Source organism: Eutrigla gurnardus (assembly GCF_963514095.1).
Source record: "Eutrigla gurnardus genome assembly, chromosome: 13".
In the NCBI taxonomy this organism is placed as follows: domain Eukaryota; kingdom Metazoa; phylum Chordata; class Actinopteri; order Perciformes; family Triglidae; genus Eutrigla; species Eutrigla gurnardus.
The window spans coordinates 25,541,323-25,561,394 of NC_139936.1; the positions used below are offsets into that span (position 1 = coordinate 25,541,323).

Genomic DNA, 20,072 nt, shown 5'->3' on the forward strand with positions numbered 1-20,072 from the left:
TTGACTTTAAATGGCACATCAACTGTTAAACACCTGGACTTTAAAAGAACTTGATATCGATGTTGTGCAGTTCATTCACAAGACTCACTCGTATTCACTCAGAGTTGGAAACTTTATTTACTCTGCTCAGGTCATTGGGAAACATTTCCTCTTCACAAAAATAGGAACGCATGTACATTTATAGTATATTCTATATTTTAATACATTGAACTTTCTATGAGTTTCAGAAAACCTAATCAGCTCATGGCTGAAGAAACAATTCATTAGCGACTGTCAGGATGGTCCCTGACCTGCAGTGATGTCCATCCCAAAGAAAGAACATTGGACTAATGGCAGTCATCTTAAAGAGGAATGACTTCTAGTGTTTTCTGGGAGCTCATGATGAACTAGAGGGTTTTCAGGCAACTCAGCAGCTAACAGTCTGATCAGGAGATCAGGGATGGGCAACCTTTTGGATATGAAGCGCCATGTTCTTGCCATATCAGCTTCTGGGTTAACGTCAAGTTTAATTGTGACGCATCAATAATTAAATCTGCAATGGTCTCTAATTTGATTCCATCCTTAAAAGCGACATGCACACAATTTAAACTTTATCTCCCACAATCGGGAAATTGTAATGATATGAAAGCCTTATACAAGTATGTTGAAAATATCCATGAGTCGATATCTTAATCAGCAATTAACTTAAATTATGCAAAGAACCCAACGATTACTAGCCAATCAGAGGCGGAGTAGGGCGGGTCTCTGGAATGCAGGTGGGGAAGAAATCAAAATACTGTAAATAACAGGATGCATGTCGGCCAATGGCTGTGAAACAGGAAATGTGTCAGGGCGGCCGGGTGCAGTCGCTTAGTTTAGAGAGACAATTCTTTCAAATCCATTCAAACAATTGATTTATTCCATTCCTTAACATTCTTTTAAGTCCTCGTTCTGTAAAAGCATGCTATGCCTAATGTTCTGACCATGAGTTACAAATGAATTAGCTTATTAACACGGTAACTATATTAACATAAACTAATACATCTATTGACAACTTAACTGCATTGCTAGTGCATTTGTCTAGGTAGAATATTCAGCCGTTTGGGCTGAGGAGAATCGCAAAAGTCTTCGTTGGCCTAGGGGCGATCAAACACGAGCAGTGGTTTAAGCCATGCCCGAGATGAAGATTGACACAAATAAATTGTTTTGTTACTGAAAAGATTTGTTCATTCATGATCGACACATCTCTAGAAATGTAGCAGGCGGCTGACGGCATTTCAACATTTCCAAAAATCTCTTGCACAGAGATGGTTTGTGTGCCATTGGCTAAGCTCCTGCTGAAGGTTGCCTACCCCTGCTCTAGATGATCTCTCACAATTACGAACGGATTTGCCAAAAAGGTATCCCTGTATACCACAACCAACAGAAACCATGTAGAATTCAGAGATGCAGGACTTGAAGAGAGCATCCTTTTACTTCACATTACTGTGTCCGTGGTAAGGCAGCTGGGTGAGACCTTAAAAGGGAAATCATACTAGCCTGAAGGTTGGAACTACAGCGAGTAACGTCCAAGACTCTCCCACAGCTTCCACCCGGTACAGGAGGAGGAGTCTCAATGCACCGCAACTTGCAGGAAAAAGGATCCTGTAAAAGTGATGTCATTTCCTAACGAAAGCAACGTCATTCATTAACCTTGTGCGTCGCCTTTCTTCCAGAACTTTCTTTCCCAGTCTAAGTTGCTCACAAGTGTCACTCCTGCCATTTGCCGCTCTATCCAAAAAACACTAACGTTAGTTCATTGTCCCTTAGTGGACAAAAGTGTTTTGTGTGCTATGAAAAGTAGCTTTTCCTCTCAAAAGGCAACAATGGTTTATTCTTCATGCAAATGTAGCCGAACCAAATCTACCACGTTTCATCCATGTAAACTCTGTTTTGGGTTGTTTTTCATTTTCAATTTGCAAAATATAAATAAAAACCTTGCACTTGGGTATTATCAGTTCATTGTTATGGTAGAAAGAAATACATATTCGAGACGTAATCAATGAACAGAAAAAATAATACAAAAGAGATTTTCTTTTTATCTGAGTGAGGCAGGTAATACTGGAGCTGTACCAGACAGCTGCTGTAAAATGAAGGATGTGACTTCTCCGTCTTTGTAACGTCACCCATTCACTGTCTCTGGAAACCAAGGGCCCACTTATAGTACTACATTTGCAAGGGAGCCCTTATTGAGGGCCCAAACCTTGACTTGGGAACAGCACACATTGGCCAATGACTGTTCACACGTTTCACACTAGTTATATATTTAATTTAGCCATTTTACCCATTATGATGACCTCATTTGCTTATTGAATTTATAATTTATCAACAAAAACAAAACGTCACTCAAAATGAAAAATCCGTTCCAGGCTTAAGTATCTGTATAAAAACGATGTATCAAACATAGCTTTGAAAGGTTGGCTGTATAAAAAGGAATCAAACCCATTAAAAAATATATAAAATAATGAATGGGTGACCAGTCATCTTCATTTACTACGTGGGACAATGGCTTGTTTCTCTGCACCTTCCTATTCCTATGATTATAGTACAAACATACATACACATTAAACAAGTTTTCTTCTTTTCTTTTTTTGACAAAACAAACAGAACGTTGTTTTGGTTGTGCAAGGCTGGACTCATCCTGATCTCTTGGGATGAGGTATTCTGATCTGAACGCGAACATATCTGCCCAGCGCTTGCGTCGGAGGTCACCTAACTTAATATCACTGAAACCAACAGAAACCTGTGATGATGTACTGCACCTTTGTGAAGGGAAGAAAGAGGGATAAGCTATACTTATAGACGAAGAAGGAGCCATTCATAATTAATATCAACTAGCATCTCTGCTGGTTGCCTTCATTCCTGAGAAATGTATTTTTTGACAAAGAAGGAATTTTAATTAAAATTAACTTTTAATCAACAGCAAGCCTTTCTCAGTGAATTTGGAATGCAACCACCAGACATGATACGACGATCCCGTTCTCAGCTTCACACCTCGCTCATCTTGTGTTGCCTGGAAATGCGGTTGATACTGATCTAACCGATCGGTCAACCGTCACTTCTCAAAGCTGTACAACTCCACCCAAACGCACTGGAGCTAGCATGAAGAGAAACGTTAATACGAAGCACCTTGACTTCTTGAGGTCAACTGACTTGGGAAAAGGACATTGGTCTTCCATCGTGAGGATGTCAGCATTGAAGTCATCTGTAGTGTTTTTATGTTCAGCCTGCAGCGCTGTGTGAGAGCGACGTGTGTGTGACATTTGGAACAACATACGCTTCATGACCACAGCTGAGATACGAGAGAAATAACATTAGCGCTCCACTCTGACCACCAAGATGATGAGCCACAAAATGTTAATGACAAGACACCCCTCACACACACAGCCGGCAGCAGCATCACCCGACAAACGAGCCCATCCGGTACGAACACACACAGACCAACACAAGGGGGAGACAGATCCTCTGATTGGACAATACTTCCAACACAGAGTGCCATGTGCCCCTGACCCACGTTAACCTAGACTTCACAAATATAACAGAGAGGAGAGAATCTCTTTGCAGCAGGGTGGTCGTTGTCGTCGTCGGTGGTTGTGGTGTCCCTGCTCACACTGATATCTCGTACGTGGTGCCTCCTACACCCGTCACCTTTTTGACGTTACCATGGCGACTTGGGCTGATGGTGGAACCCTGGGCACTGGCCTGGCAGTCCATCTGCCCGTTAACTTTCATGGCCTCTCTAAATGCAAAGAGAAGAACATGGGGAAATGATTCAACACAACGTGTCGAGGAGGTAAAACACAACACGCAACGTGGATGATTAGTTGAAAGCCTACTTGTTAGTGAGGCAAAGGGCTTGGAAATGTTAGAGGAGTAGGTAAAAAGCATGCAAAAGAAAAAGAAATGAGGAGTTACACAACTTTATTCATTCGTGAAATAATACAAAAATGGATATTTTACTAGAAAGGCAAACATATAAATCAGAACGGAACACGAAGTATTCACATCAGACAGTTACTTAACATGAATGGACTTAACAGGTGAGCAAACACAATACACTATTTACAAATGCTACATGCTGCCTCAGTAAGGGCAAGTACACTAGTGCGCATGATTACTGGCTGTGTCCAGTAGGAGGAGCAGGGTTTCTGGGGAATACAGTCCCCATTGGCTCAGTACCATGCATGCAGTCCCACAGGGGTAAAGTTAGGGTTCATACCTTGGGCCCCCCTGACGAGGTGCCTCTGTCCTCTCATGGGCACTGATGTAGGAGAGTTTCTGGTGGGAGTAGGAGGGGGATCGGGGCATAGCGGGAGAGTGGGGTTGGTGGGCCGGGGAACGATATAGGCCCTCGGGGCAAATGGACCTGCTCTGGCTGCTGTTGCTGCTACTGTGATCTGTGTGCAGGGAGGTGGATGAAGTCCTGGGGGCACGACCCAGTGTCGAGCCAGCGTGGCGCAACACAGGGGTTCGTTGCCCGTAGCTCACCAGGCCAACCCCCATCAGGTTGTCCCTAGAGCCTCCGTAGGCCGGGGGTGTTGGACCTCTGGAGCCGGGACCGCGAGGCCCATCTGGGTAGCAAGTATTGGGGGGTAGGCCATAGCCCCCATCAAACACGCCGGAGTCCTGGGCATAAATATGGGTCTGGGAGCGCCCATGCTGTATCTGCCGTTTCTCCCTCTCCTCCAACTCCTTTCGTTCCTGGATGGAGGCCATGATGGTCTGGGAGAGGTTGTCGTAGCGCACCGGGGATGGGTCCCTGTCCTTTAGGTGAGGGGATTGCCTGCCCACCCCCCTGGGTGGCATCACTGGACTGTAGGTGGGGGCGACCTGGTGCCTCTGCATCTCAGGTTCCCTGATGTGGCACATTTTGGTGGGCAGGTAGGGCGAGTGGAACCCCATGGAGGGCATACCACGATGGGCCATGCACTCACTGGCAGTGGCTGGCGAGATGCTGGGGTTGAGCAGGCTGTCATAAGACAAGCTGCCATTACGGTTAGAGAGCGTGTTGGGCGAGAAGACGCTCTTGTACGGGGTGGAGGTGACGGCCTGCGGCTGTAGGGCAGGGAGCTGGCCCTTCTCTGGCCGGCGGTGACCCTGCTTCAGGCTGAGAGAGCGGGAGTTGTTGGGGTCAGCGTCCAGTTGGAGGGGAGAAGACTGGAAGGTGCGGTGGAGTGGGGCATTGGTGTACTCAGGCAGGTCCAGGTTTGGCTCGGATCGGTAGTCATGACCACGGACACCCTCTTCCAAGATGGCCGAGGTCTTCCGGTCATCCGGCATGATGATCTGAGCAGCAAACAGCAGAATAACACTTCAAATTTGAGTGGGCTTGTGAATGAAGTCCTTGTGTATAACAACTGCTACTGAAGCTTTTGCAACAGAAAACTGGCTATTAGTGTAGCTACCAATCATAGTCACATAATAATACTACATTAAGAACTGTGCCTCATACATCTGTATCAAATAAATAATGCCTTACCTTCTCTCCAACAGTGTGGTAGTGGACTTTAGGGATGGTGCCAAAGGACGGCCGGAATTTGTACATGGCTGGAGTGGAAGGGTGGATCTTACCAGAGAGAGAACTATCTACAAAACACGCAGAAAGAAGACTAGAGTTAGTACTGTGCAGGTTATAGAAATAACACTGAGCTCTGATTGAAATTGCATCGTTAGCGATGGAAACGACAACGTGGTAGCAACCTGTCAACCACAAGTAGCCCCGCCCTAAAGCATCCCCGGCTTTCTGGTCTGTTGGACTCTAAATGGACCATCATTTACTAAATGAACATCATGCTGGATTGAAGAAGACTTGAAACTAGAGATTGAGACCATAAACTCATGTTTATAATATTTACTGAGATAATAAATCAAGAGGGAAGTAGGACCATTTTATCATAGACTTCTATACAATCTTTTTTTTACAACCAGAGGCCCCTGATGACCAGAAGAGATCAGATTTGGCTTCACTTTTCAGAACCAGAGGTTGCTGCCTGTTCCTACACTATGAACATGAAATGGCTGGGGAGCCCATTCTTTGACTGATGCTGTGATGTTGTCCATTCCTGATGAACTACCTCCTTGAGAAAAGCATTACACTTCTGTGTGTGTCTGAGTCACACATATAAAAGTATAGGGAAGACTGACTGCAGTACTTTGATGTACCACCAGGGAGTGACAGTGGTCCATAGAAGAGCAGAGAGTGTTCACTCCCTGATATAATGCACCATGGCACTAGAGAGCATCTGGAGGGAACCTGCTGTTGTAGGTTCTCAATGTGTATTATTGACTATTGAATTCAAGAGCGGGAATACCACAAGCTAACACTCTTTGCTGTAGAGATCACAGTAGCATATGTCAGAATTCTTCATTTACACAGATTAATGTCACATTTGAGTTAAGAGTGCTTATTCTAGACTATATACCTCCCATCCCTCCATGTAGCTTCATTGCTACACACCACCAGAAAAAAGGTGTTGCTTGTTGCAATGTTTCCCTCTGAACTCTCCATTGTAACGCAAATCTGGTGCGATTCAGTGACAAGAAATCCTTGCCTCCTTGTTACAAATCTACCGCCGAGACAGACATTTATCACGCTAAACTAGAGGCCAGTCACACATTGGTATCGTGCTGATGCACAGAGGGAGTTTGTGGAATTGCTGTTTGGTACCAACCCTGACAGGAAAGAGCAATGGGACTCATGGTTACTTACTGGAGAGATGGTGAAATCAGGGGCGCTTTCTTACCTTCGTTAGAGGTCAGCTGACTCTTCAGCTGGTTGTATCTGTCAGCTTTGGGTGGCAGCGGCGGCTGGGTTTCTTTCTCGTCGAGGCCATCCAGGCTGCTTTTGGACTGCAGGGCGGAGATGAGAGCGTTAAAAGCATCCAGAACAGGTGTGGAACAGCAGATGAAATAGAGAAGAGCATGTGTTCGAGAGCTGGATGCACCAACACAACTCTTAGGGTAGCAGAGCTGCAAGAGACAGCTGATCTACTTGAGCTCAGATTTATTTTTACTTTGTTCCAGTTTTACAGTTTGTTTCTTGAAAGAGCATTGCTTTGTAAAACAGAAAACAGAGTACTCAACCTATTTAAAATTGCATATATTTTAAAATCAAAATCCATGCAGCGGCACCAGAGACGTAGTCTTCTTTAATTCCACATATTCTTCTTCCTTGTCAAAACATGAAGCCTATATACAGGCCCGGTCTTACCATTAAGGCAAAGGTGGGCAATTTCCTTGGGCCCCCCCACCAGCTTCCCCCTCCCCAACCAGCAGGGGCCCGGAGCCACCAGCCAGTAGCCCCCCCACCATTGTCATTGTGAATACATAATAATTGTGTACTTCTAAACATAAAATAAAGAAAAAACAACAACAACAAAAAATCAGAATGCCAAATTCGTATTCGTATTCCACCGGGTCATGGCAATACAGGAGATAGATGATCTCCCAAATTTTTTGCTGGGGTACACTACACTCACCCCTTGTAACAGATTGTGTTGTTCATTTTCATCTGACGAGCACAAGCAGCAGTGCGGCACCCAGAGCAACAACCTTACTGGATCTGGCTGCTAACAGGTAGTTTGAGAAGTTAAAGGTAATTTGAGGTCAACTTTACAGCTGAGTGTCAATCTAAGTAGCCAATTGGATTAGTGATGCTAACGAGGCAGTGAGGTTGTGATCGTGACCTGTCAATCAGCAGGTGGCCCCACCCTAAAACATCCCCTGCTTTCTGGTCTGTTGGACTCTAAATGGACCATAATGTACTAAATGAACATCATGCTGGATTGAAGAAGACTTGAAACTAGAGATTTAGACATAAACTCATGTTTATAATGTTTACTGAGATAATACATCAAGAGAGAAGTAGGACCATTTTCTCATAGACATGCAATCTGACTTCTTTTTGCAACCAGAGGAGTCGACCCCTGATGGCCAACAGAGAGAATGGCAGTTTAAGGCATTCTCAGAACTGGCGGTTGCCACCTGTGTAGTACTCCCCAACATCTGTAAACACACTTCCACATGTAAAATAGTTTGAGGGCTCTTTAAGTCAGAGGCAATTATATAATTTGCTTTGGCTGAGATGAGTGTATTTTATAAAAAGGTACAGATAAAATCTGATCACGACTATGAATTACCGATATCAAAATAATTGAATTTCAAACTTATTTCATTTAATAATAAATGGTCTGAACTGAAACCAATGTCTCTAAAGCCTCTGAACCGTACATACTATATCTCTCTGGGGTCAAAAATAGTCTAAATCATTTTTCACCCATCTGGGCCCCACTTACATGACGTGTCTAATAATATCCTGCTGTAGAAATTAAAGAATTCTCTAATATACCTGACTTTAGTGAACTATTGTACCCTCTTATCTTTGAGTATGAGCCTGTATTAAAATGGGATACAAGGAAGTATGGATACACGCTGTATTATTTGGGACACAAGAGAATGGGAGTAAAGCAAGAACAAGTAGGTCAGTTGGACGGTGGAGTAACTTCACCTTGGAGCTGATGATGGTGCTGTGGATGCCGTTGTCGCTGATCTTGATGGTTATTTGCCTCTCCGACAGGTCAGGTCTGATGAATGGGGGCTGAATTTTGACATGGGGCTTTTTCCTGGGGTCCAACATGTACCTGCATGAAAAAGGGCAACATGCTTGAACAAACAAGATTCTTTATTCCAATCCTAAATCTTGATGCCTTACCGGATGCAACCAGGACGACACAGCCGAACCAGAACACTTTGTACGTTAACAGTAACTCACATCAAAGTAAAAGTATACGCAACGTATGCAAAGAAGGGGGCACTAGCTTTATCTTCTGTAGAGAAGCTGATGCAACCTGAATTGAAATTTCAGAAAGCCCTTCTTATTCTAGTCTCACTGCACCCTTAATCTTTAGAATGTAATCTTCATTTCTACATGAATGTATCTCATTGTCCACACAGAATTACTAAATATGTGGCATGTCTTGTTGTGCTGTATGCTGAAAGTGGGTCGAGTATCATTTTGTCTTCATTCATTTTTGCGGTTAGAGTCGGTTGGGTTGAATGACATCATCAGGCGAGTTGAGGTCACTCGTGAAAGGATTGCATGGAAGTCTCTGAGAAAATCACCCTACTTCTCAACTGCTTATTATATCAATACACATTGTAAACATGAGTTTATGGTCTCAATCGCAGTGCTCTAATGATGGAGGGTAACTTTGTTAACAGCACCAGAAGCCAGATGGAGCCAGATCAGGAAGGTTGCCGCTCTGCAGCTTGTGTTTGTCAGATCAAAATTCCAAGATGGCGACGGCCAAGATGCCAAACTCGAGGTTTGAAAACCGTAGTCCACAAACCAACAGAAACTCAGTAGTACTCCTCTCCTCCTTGATGCACGGCACCGTTTACTCCACTAACAACCCATGTTCAGTGGACAATGATGGAATTAGTGAAGCACTTTGCCTAATCCCATTTGGCGAGGTCCACAGTTTAGAAAAGACATTTCAAACACAACTTCCTGACAGGAAAGAAAATGCATTTAAGCGGGACTTAGAGGGGTTTTTCCATAATTAAAAGGGATGCCGGTGTAATTGCTTTAATATTTAATGGTGTGGAAGCTGGAGGAGTAACGTGGTATATTTTCCAAGCAGTCTTTATACATTTCAAATAACCAACCCCTTAATGAATGGGACTGATTCAAAATACTTGAACAGTTCAACATGCTTCAGGGACTCAACTTAACAGCAGATGCTTGCAACACAGAATTCACCCCCACCCCATGTTGTCTCTCTGCAGTCACACTATTCATTTGATGTCTTGACGTCGTCCCTATGGGTTGTAAAACTGGTGTTTGCGCCTTTTAACGATATTGTGCGTTTTATGTGTGTGTGTTAGTGTGTGTGTAAAAAGCATGTTTACTAGCGCTCCACTCTGTTTCCCATTAACTGATTCCACAGAGTGATTTGATTCTCTCAGCCATCTGCCTTCCCCCAGGGTTGCTGGCTACTTTCAGGCAGAACTGGTTACACACCTCCGCAACACACACACACACACACACACACACACACACACACACACACACACACACACACACACACACACACACACACACACACACACACACACACACACACACACACACACACACAATGTTGCTGCCAGTGTTATTATTGAAGTTACATGGTGCTACGGCATGGATGTCATGGGCTTTGATGGACCACAACCCTAGTACGCATACACATAACCATACACAGACATATTCTCTCCTGTGCAGCAATAGAGCACTATTTATTCTAAATCATTCAGAGTTAAATGTGTCTGACCACAGCCTATATATATAAGAAGTGGAAGTAGTCATTGTGAATTCACCCATGTGGTCTCCAGTTGGTCTATTGGACTCTAAATGGACCATCATGTACTTAATGAACATCATGCTGGATTGACGAAGACTTGAAACTAGAGATTGAGACCATAAACCCATGTTTACAATGTTTACTGAGATAATACATCAAGAGAGAAGTAGGACCATTTTCTCATAGACTTCTAAACAATCAGACTTCTTTTTGTAAGCAGAGGAGTCGCCCCCTGATGGCCAGGAGAGAGAATGCAAGTTTAAGGCACTTCAGATTGGCTTCACTTTTCAGATCCGAGGTTGCGGCCTGCTACATGTACATTAGTATACAGGAACATATTCTCCCATGTGCAGGATTAGAGCACTGTTCATTAAAATGATTCAGAGTTAAATGGGCGCTAACACAAGCGTCTACACACAAACACAAGCAGCATAATAAAGCATTTTACCTTGGTGCCAGGGGACTACATAAGACATACTTCACGTTGCCACAGCAACCCTTGGTGAAGGGATTTACTCCTCCACGGAACTTGCCCGTCACCTGAGGAACACAATGCCTTGTTTAGAGTCGGCAGCGGAGGAAGGTCACAGTGCACATAAACACAAGGTCCAGCGCTTGAATACAGAGGAGGTGATTCATTATGTGATGCTTTAACAAAATGAATGTGTGTGGGAATGATTTCTGTGCACACTCTAATTGGACTGTGTCATTATGCCAGTCAGGCATTGTGGTGACCAGAGGTTAACTTCTCCAACTATTTTAAAGGTTCCCTTAAGCAAGCACGGTGGCCAACAGTAAGACTGCTTGCTAGATAAATAACAGGCAGAATTGTTTGTGTGTTTAGTTAAGAACAAGGACATGGGCATCTGCACTCACCTGTTCATTGGTTGTTCGACCTCGAGCAACAAGCACCATGTGGAAACCTGTGAGTCCCATGACTGGAATAAAGAAAAGCCCTGCTATACACATCACCACCAGACTGGACACATAAGTCAAGTTCAACAACAACAATGTCGGCTCAAAAGAAGAAGAATGTTACAAGAACCCCAGTGACTGTGTCAGACAGAAGAAGCTCCTAGCACCAATGAAAAGTGAAATAAACAACCAACCAAAATGTCCACATGCAGGCTCTACAGTGAAGCAGTGAAAGGATACGTGACAGTGGTGTGCAGCGCTGCCAGTCTCTCTCGGTGGTGGAGGACGAAGATGAGGCCGAAGGAGAACACGCCCACCATGTGGATGCTCAAAGACAGCAGGAAGAGGAAGAAGTAGCGGTAGTTCCTCCGTCCAATACAGTTGTTCACCCAGGGACAGTGGTGGTCAAAGTCCTGAGGAGGGGGAGAGGGACGGAGGGAGAGAGGGACGGAGGGGGAGAGGGACGGAGGGGTAGAGAGCGATGGAGGGGGAGAGGGACGGAGGGGGAGAGGGGGACAGAGGGGGAGAGGGATGGAGGGGGAGAGAGGGATGAAGGGGGAGAGGGATGGAGGGACAGAGGGGGAGAGGGACGGAGGGGGGGAGAGAGGGATGAAGGGGGAGAGGGATGGAGGGGGAGAGGGATGGAGGGGGAGAGAGGGATGAAGGGGGAGAGGGATGGAGGGGGAGAGAGGGACAGAGGGATGGAAGGGGAGAGAGGGATAGAGGGGAAGAGGGATGGAAGGGGAGAGAGGGATAGAGGGGAAGAGGGACGGAGGGGGAGAGGGACGGAGGGGGAGAGGGATGGAAGGGGAGAGAGGGATAGAGGGGGAGAGGGATGGAAGGGGAGAGAGGGATAGAGGGGAAGAGGGACGGAGGGGGAGAGAGGGACGGAGGGGGAGAGGGACGGAGGGGGAGAGGGATGGAGGGGGAGAGAGGGACAGAGGGGGAGAGAGGGATGAAGGGGGAGAGGGATGGAGGGGGAGAGAGGGATGAAGGGGGAGAGGGATGGAGGGGGAGAGAGGGACAGAGGGGGAGAGGGATGGAAGGGGAGAGAGGGATAGAGGGGGAGAGGGATGGAAGGGGAGAGAGGGATAGAGGGGGAGAGGGATGGAAGGGGAGATAGGGATAGAGGGGAAGAGGGACGGAGGGGGAGAGAGGGATGGAGGGGGAGAGAGGGATAGAGGGGAAGAGGGACGGAGGGGGAGAGAGGGATGGAGGGGGAGAGGGATGGAAGGGGAGAGAGGGATAGAGGGGGAGAGGGATGGAGGGGGAGAGAGGGATGAAGGGGGAGAGGGATGGAGGGACAGAGGGGGAGAGGGACGGAGGGGGGGAGAGAGGGATGAAGGGGGAGAGGGATGGAGGGGGAGAGGGATGGAGGGGGAGAGAGGGATGAAGGGGGAGAGGGATGGAGGGGGAGAGAGGGACAGAGGGATGGAAGGGGAGAGAGGGATAGAGGGGAAGAGGGATGGAAGGGGAGAGAGGGATAGAGGGGAAGAGGGACGGAGGGGGAGAGGGACGGAGGGGGAGAGGGATGGAAGGGGAGAGAGGGATAGAGGGGGAGAGGGATGGAAGGGGAGAGAGGGATAGAGGGGAAGAGGGACGGAGGGGGAGAGAGGGACGGAGGGGGAGAGGGACGGAGGGGGAGAGGGATGGAGGGGGAGAGAGGGACAGAGGGGGAGAGAGGGATGAAGGGGGAGAGGGATGGAGGGGGAGAGAGGGATGAAGGGGGAGAGGGATGGAGGGGGAGAGAGGGACAGAGGGGGAGAGGGATGGAAGGGGAGAGAGGGATAGAGGGGGAGAGGGATGGAAGGGGAGAGAGGGATAGAGGGGGTGAGGGATGGAAGGGGAGATAGGGATAGAGGGGAAGAGGGACGGAGGGGGAGAGAGGGATGGAGGGGGAGAGAGGGATAGAGGGGAAGAGGGACGGAGGGGGAGAGAGGGATGGAGGGGGAGAGGGATGGAAGGGGAGAGAGGGATAGAGGGGGAGAGGGATGGAAGGGGAGAGAGGGATAGAGGGTGAGAGGGATGGAAGGGGAGAGAGGGATAGAGGGTGAGAGGGATGGAAGGGGAGAGAGGGATAGAGGGGAAGTGGGACGGAGGGGGAGAGAGGGACGGAGGAGGAGAGGGACGGAAGGAGAGAGAGGGATGGAGGGGGAGAGAGGGACAGAGGGGGAGAGAGGGATGAAGGGACGGAGGGGGAGAGGGATGAAGGGGGAGAGGGGGATGGAGGGAGTTACTTCAGAGATCTGTCGAGGTTGAAGTTATCCATAACGTATGAAATCTTATGCCCTGCAGCTACTCCAGCTTTGGGCTGATTGTAAATGAAGCTGAATGAACTTGACCTGCATCATCTGTGAGCACTGAGAAGGCACTAAGCTTTCAATGTAACATTCAATCCACTCTTCATCGTTCTACTTCATCAGCGGATCTCTACATAATTATCTATATCCTCATTAAATTCAACTAGGTTTGTACAAACACAGTGTGTTGTTATGCATCCTGTGTGTAGGTGTGTGTTCACGCCCTGATGTGTGTGTGCATTTGTCAGACCAAAATTATCATTAAGCTAATACTTATGACAGCATTTCACGCTTGGAGCTGCCAAAAAACTGATATTCATGCCAGTAATTAGGTTTTTTTTTAATGAGGGCAAATATTCCCATCAAACAGATATTTAGTCACTATTTTTGTGTTCATCATTTTGTCATTCTTGGCAGCACAGATAATCCTGTGAATGGATTGAAGCTACAAACACATGTACTATGTTTCTGTGTCTTATATTATATCAAACATGCCCAATGCAGAACATTGTTGAGAAAAAGCTGATATAGCATTATTTCCCAATATGGAAATATGCATCAGGAATCTGGGTAGGATAATCTGGGTGAGCAGTGTTGGGATGAACATTCTGCACATTTGTATTCACACACACACACACCTCCACACAGTTGTCACAGACGCTGCAGTGCGAGCAGCGAGGCGGCCTGTAGAAGTGACAGGTGGCGCACCACTTCATCCGGACCTGAATGCCCTTGATCTCCACGTTCTTGTAGAGCGGCGCTCGGAAATCATCGTCTTTGTCCTCGTCCTCGTCCGCTTTGGGGAAACACACAGACACACATGAACAGAGCCCAGCTGCATTCCAGCATGGTGATGTGTGCACAAACATGGTTCTGATGTAACATTCCATTGGGCCGGGACAACAAGCGAGCAACTTAAATGAAGCCCATCCCCACTGCTGAGACCTGACCTATTCATCTGCTTCAACATTAAAAGTGGTTAAAATGTCTATCATGTATAATTATAGACTGTATATAAGAGGTGGACGTAGTGATGGTGACGTAAACCACTGGTTTGGAATACTAAGCCTCGAGTTTGGCATTTTGGTCGTCGACACCTTGGATTCTTACAGCCAGTGAAGGAAATGACCATATTTGGACTGTGGAGGAGCGACGGGTGGATCTGATGAACACCAGCAGCAGAGCAGCAACCTTACTGGATCTGGATCCATCTGGATTCTGTATCTAAGCTGCTAACAAAGTTAGCTTCATCATTCAAGGTCAACTTTACAGCTAAGTGTTGAAGTCATCTTAGTAGCTAATTGCATTGTTAGCGTGGTAGCGACCTGTCAATCAGCAGATAGCCCCGCCCCCTAAAGCATCCTCTGCTTTCTGGTCTGGTGGACTCTAAATGGACCATAATGTACTAAATGAACATCATGCTGGATTGAAGAAGACTTGAAACTAGAGATTGAGACCATAAACTCATGTTTACAATGTTTATTGAGATAATACATCAAGAGAGAAGTAGGACCATTTTCTCACAGACTTCTATACAACCAGAGAGGAGTCGCCCCCTGGTGGCCAGCAGAGAGAATGCAAGTTTAAGGCACTAGAGAAATGGCTTCACTTTTCTAACTGGAGGTTGCTGCTTGTGTATAACAGAAGCTTGTCTGGTTCAATTTCAGACATGAACCCATAACCTGTAAGCTACAGGATGAGAGTAAAGCGGCCATCTCCACCGCCCTTTATAAGAAGCTTTGTACTCGGTGCCACTTTTCTGCGACTGAGAGCTTTTTGCTTTGGAGCCGCAGTGGAAAATAAAATGTCTTTCAGTTGATCAAAGAGCACTTTCAAGCGATCTGCACAAAGCTCCAACCTGAGAAAATAATTTCACAGTACAATAGTATTTGCAGGAAGATCCAGGTAGCTGAAAACACGCACACGCACACACACACGCGCACGCACACACACACACACACACACACACACACACACACACACACACACACACACACACACACACACACACACACACACACACACACACACACACGGAAAGCAAGAGAGAACAAGAGAGAACAAAAGGTAGAGTTCAGACATAAACAGTTCCATAAGTAGATTGCTTGGTTATTATGGCTGTCGAGTCTCTTCAAATAGACTGTAAAGGTAAGCTCCTGCCAAACCAACAGACTCAAACAGCAGTTATGCTTGCATCTCCCCCGACAGCTTCTTTTTCTACGAATGCTTGATGCACGAAGACAAAACAGTGTCCTATTTCCTACAATGTACATTAACACTTAAAAACACAATTCGGTTCACTTAAATTACAGTTCAGTTCAGTTTTTGTTTGATATTAAAGTGAGTGGACAAAAATGACTTTTAGTTCATTGTAACCTTAGGTACCCTAAGTACATATTATTGGATCTATATGTATGCCAGTCTTATAAACACTGATAAACAATATTGCTTGGACGAAGGTCAGGTGGAATATTATTCACATTATGGGTTGTAATGCTTCATTTTCTTTGGGCTGAATCATCATATATATCATAATTTACATTGTATACTATGTACAACATCATATATTGTCTGTTATTAGATACCTAACAATAGAACTAACACTTTCTTTAAATACAATACTTTTGTCACTCAGGGTCCAGAGTTTCCAGGTGAACTCTAATGAAACCAGACCAGGTGAAACCGGGTATGTGGCTGGACCATGTGGTCAGTGTGCTTGATTACAGATCACATGACATGTTTAAGCTACATTTGAGTAAAATCTTACAAATACACTTCCTTCATTAGTTAAAGATATGAGCCCATAAAGTGCAAAGTATTTGCGTTTTTTCTGGAAGCCAACTGTGGCTTTTTCACTTCTTTACTCGGTCTGTAAAAACAAAACATGTCATTTATTTTGTCAAAAAATAAGTTGAAACTTCATCAAAGTTTGTATTTCATTTACAAAATAAAATCCATCTCTCTCTCGACTCAAACTGTCTTCATAACCTGCAGCCTGTCAGACCGTCACCAGGGCAACGCTGTTGTTTACGAGGTGGGCAAAGCACACGTGATTTCCTTTCTGTTAAGTTATTCTCGACTCGTAGCAGACCTACACTCAGTGGTGCAACTTTCATCACTGACTTACTTATTTACTCCCTCCTGTTTAGCCCGAGAGGGTCCAGCCAAATAAGAAAAGTAATACACATCCATGATAAATGGACATGCTTATTCAGAGAGGCCTGAGATTTAGCATAATGTCAACTTAACTTTTAACCAGCAGAGAAATGGAAAATGTAATTTTCAGTACACACCAACCTTTCCTTCTCACTTTTACAATCTAGTGTTTTTCTCAGTATGTCATTCAATGGCAAATGTCACCAAATGTAGCTGGTGGGTCTGTGGCTGTGAGATATAACATCAGGAGCTCCTGCTCCTTCAGCGGGGTATTACAGGCAGCAGAAGGCCACCGTCACCTCTGGGGAGGCAGATAACCCGCTTTATACAACCTAATGATTATTGCACCTTTATGAGCAGAGAAAGCACAAGACAGGTGCTTATCGTTTACAAGCGCATTACAAACATCCCCGGGGATGAGTTCAATCATCATTACTTTACTCAGCGGCGAGGACAAGAGGTCATCGGAGCATAAATCAGTGCAGCTTGTTTGACAGGCCAAGCAGCTGAGAGAGACCGCATGTGGAGCACATGGACTGTAGCAGGAGGGTGGGTAGTGGACTAACGACACATTGGGAAGGTCGGCTCTGATAAATGTGGTGCTATTAAAGGTGGGAATATGACTCATACTGCATGTGCATGTATGTTATGACAGATACTTATATCAAATAAATAGTGCAGGCAATGCTATTTTCAGCCAGAATGAGTGTAAACGTATCATTAACACCATCACCAGGGACGTTTCCAGGACTTGAGGGCATTCAGGGTTTGGTCCAGACCTCTCGGGGGGGGGGGTGTCCAGGTACCCGATCCATGACTCTATAACCGATTCATCTAGGAATTCATTGATAATTCGTATATGCAACCGAATATCCGGTTGCATACTAAATGATAATGTATATGCCACCGTTTTGGCGTTCACACGCATCACGTTTTTTCTGTCGATCACCACAGGCTTTGTTTTAAAATGATGATGATTAAAATGAAAACATCCTTCAGCCCCGGGAAAATGAGCCGGCAACGCCCCCCACCATCACCAGACCCTGAGACTCAACGGCACACTCAGACGTTCATACCGACCTCTGGGGTAAACACCAGGATCCATGAAGGTTGCCATGCTGAAGTTGGCCAAGACGAAGAGGAAGACCAGGCCATTGTAGAGAGGCACAGCGGGGGAGATCACCTTCGTCAACCAGGGGCACCTAGAGACACAAGAGAGTCGGTTCAACACACATGTAAAAGAATGTGATGGTGGTGATGTTTTATTGAGCACCAACTAAAGAGAGTACATGTGATGCAATTACAACAGAGGTACAGTGCTCACATGTCACCCCCCCCCCCCCCCCCCCCCCTTTCCCACCCACCCTCGCCCTTCCCTCACCCCTTCGGTAATGTGAATATATTGATTTGTTTCCCTCCATAATATTGGTATTGGACCCGACAGTGAGACTCAGAGATATAAAAAAATGTATTATTATTTTGTATTATTATTCTCATTCTTGAGAGAGGTGTTTCACTTGTGATTCCAGTTTGGTTTCCTGCAGGTACACACGCAATAGATGCACACACACACACACACACGCGCACGCACACACACACGCTCACACACACGCTCACACACACACACACACACACACACACACACACACACACACACACACACACACACACACACACACACACACGCACACACACACAAACAGACACACGCACAAACACACGCACAAACACACACACACACACTCTCTCTTTCACAATCAGGCATGCTTCTTCAGATTATTCTGACGTCAAAAGTCAATTTCCTGATACCCATGCCCCGAGATCATCTTCAATCCATATCTCCTCTCCCGCTCCGCCAGTCCTCCTTGCTTTGTTGAATTATTCACAGCCGCGGCTGCAGGGAGCCACTAAGGGGATGACGAGGCCTCTGACATAACCAGTCTGAACTGGTCCACAGATGTGTGAGGGCTGGTGTGGGGTGGGCTCCATTCATTCTTTCAGAGATATCAGTGTGCCATGTCAGGGCAATGCTGGGTCCGATTACTTCAACATGTATAGCTCCATATAGGATGGAAAACCACTCACATGAGCTGACCGTGGGGAATTTCTATTATCTGGATAAATGTAAATATTTCTTCACAAGTGACTTGCTATCATAGTAGAGAAGAGAATTGAAAGATGGAGTCTGAATAAAAAAATGCAGGACAAAAAAATGTATTTTCTGTCTGTCTTTCTTTATCTTATATTTATGCAGTGAGACCTTATGATTAACGAGCATCTTCTAGTTATTCACATAATGACGTGTATCCTACCCTTGACACAATGTAAACATTAGTTTCCTAACAAGATGCATAAGAGTTTTAAGAATGTTTTGACGATTATCAAGAAAATATCATGAATTTGTTTCATTCATATTAACATTCCTCATTACAAGCATATTACAAACTCATTAGAGCAAGAGATACAATTTCTTATAATGAGACAATCGCCAGGAAATCCCATGCCAAGTGTTGTTTATGACACCATGTCTTAATGAAGACATACCGTCAGTGGATGCAGGGAGTCTATAATTATCTCCTCCGTCTTCAGCCACACGTATTCAACTAAACATGAAGAAAAATATCTGTCACAAACTGAAATTGGATCGTTTAAGTGTTGTCTCTTATTCTCAATCATTTATATCATATGATATATATTTACTTTTGCAAAAAACAACCTCAAAGTACATTTCAGTGGAATCGCCCTCCACGCAGCAAGAAGAGAAGGTATAAAACACATAAAGAACCATTTAAACCAAAGCCATGGCTCGCAGCTCCACAGTCTTAGAAAATCAATTTACTCGCCTGTCAAAGGATCACATGTTTGTGCCCACAGAGTCGAGCCAGAGAGTGGAGAAGAATGTGAGTGCAGCTGACAGCAGCCAGCTAAGAGTCTGGGAGACGACCGTGTGGGAGGCTACGTGACAGAAAGCCTGATTGGGGCCACAGACTCTGGTTAATGGTGTAGGAGTAACAAATAACCACACAACCATATCAACACTGTTTACAAGACACTTGAACTGCTTGTGTAACCATGATACTCAAACGGGGCTTTTGCTGCCAACATTGCAGCAATGTATGAAGTTGTGAAGTAGAAGGAAAAAGCCTGGGTTCTCTGTAGTAATTAACATTACTGCAAACAGGAAGTGGAGAGGTAACGAAGTGGGCACCTCCAAGCCAATCAGCGTTTAAAACGCCCAGTTCAAAACCCAGAACACACTCGGATCAGATGAAAACCAAGTCAAATACAAGGATTAAAGAGGAATAATCCACAGCTTGCTCCTCAGGCTGGCAGAGCAACA

General features: G+C 45.5%; 1 protein-coding gene across 1 annotated transcript in view; it reads right to left on the reverse strand.

The window, feature by feature from the left end:
- Window positions 1-98: 98 nt before the first annotated feature.
- Window positions 99-20,072, reverse strand: part of zdhhc8b (zDHHC palmitoyltransferase 8b) — a 72,833-nt gene continuing 52,859 nt past the window's right edge. The window contains exons 2-11 of the mRNA XM_084024140.1: window positions 17,813-17,934; window positions 14,215-14,372; window positions 11,517-11,689; window positions 11,238-11,340; window positions 10,810-10,901; window positions 8,525-8,657; window positions 6,762-6,867; window positions 5,498-5,604; window positions 4,238-5,304; window positions 99-3,757 (exon numbers count right to left, since the gene is read on the reverse strand). Coding sequence (XP_083880266.1) covers window positions 3,625-3,757; window positions 4,238-5,304; window positions 5,498-5,604; window positions 6,762-6,867; window positions 8,525-8,657; window positions 10,810-10,901; window positions 11,238-11,340; window positions 11,517-11,689; window positions 14,215-14,372; window positions 17,813-17,934 — 2,194 coding nt within the window. The 3' untranslated portion in view covers window positions 99-3,624. The remainder of the gene's footprint in view (window positions 3,758-4,237; window positions 5,305-5,497; window positions 5,605-6,761; window positions 6,868-8,524; window positions 8,658-10,809; window positions 10,902-11,237; window positions 11,341-11,516; window positions 11,690-14,214; window positions 14,373-17,812; window positions 17,935-20,072) is intronic.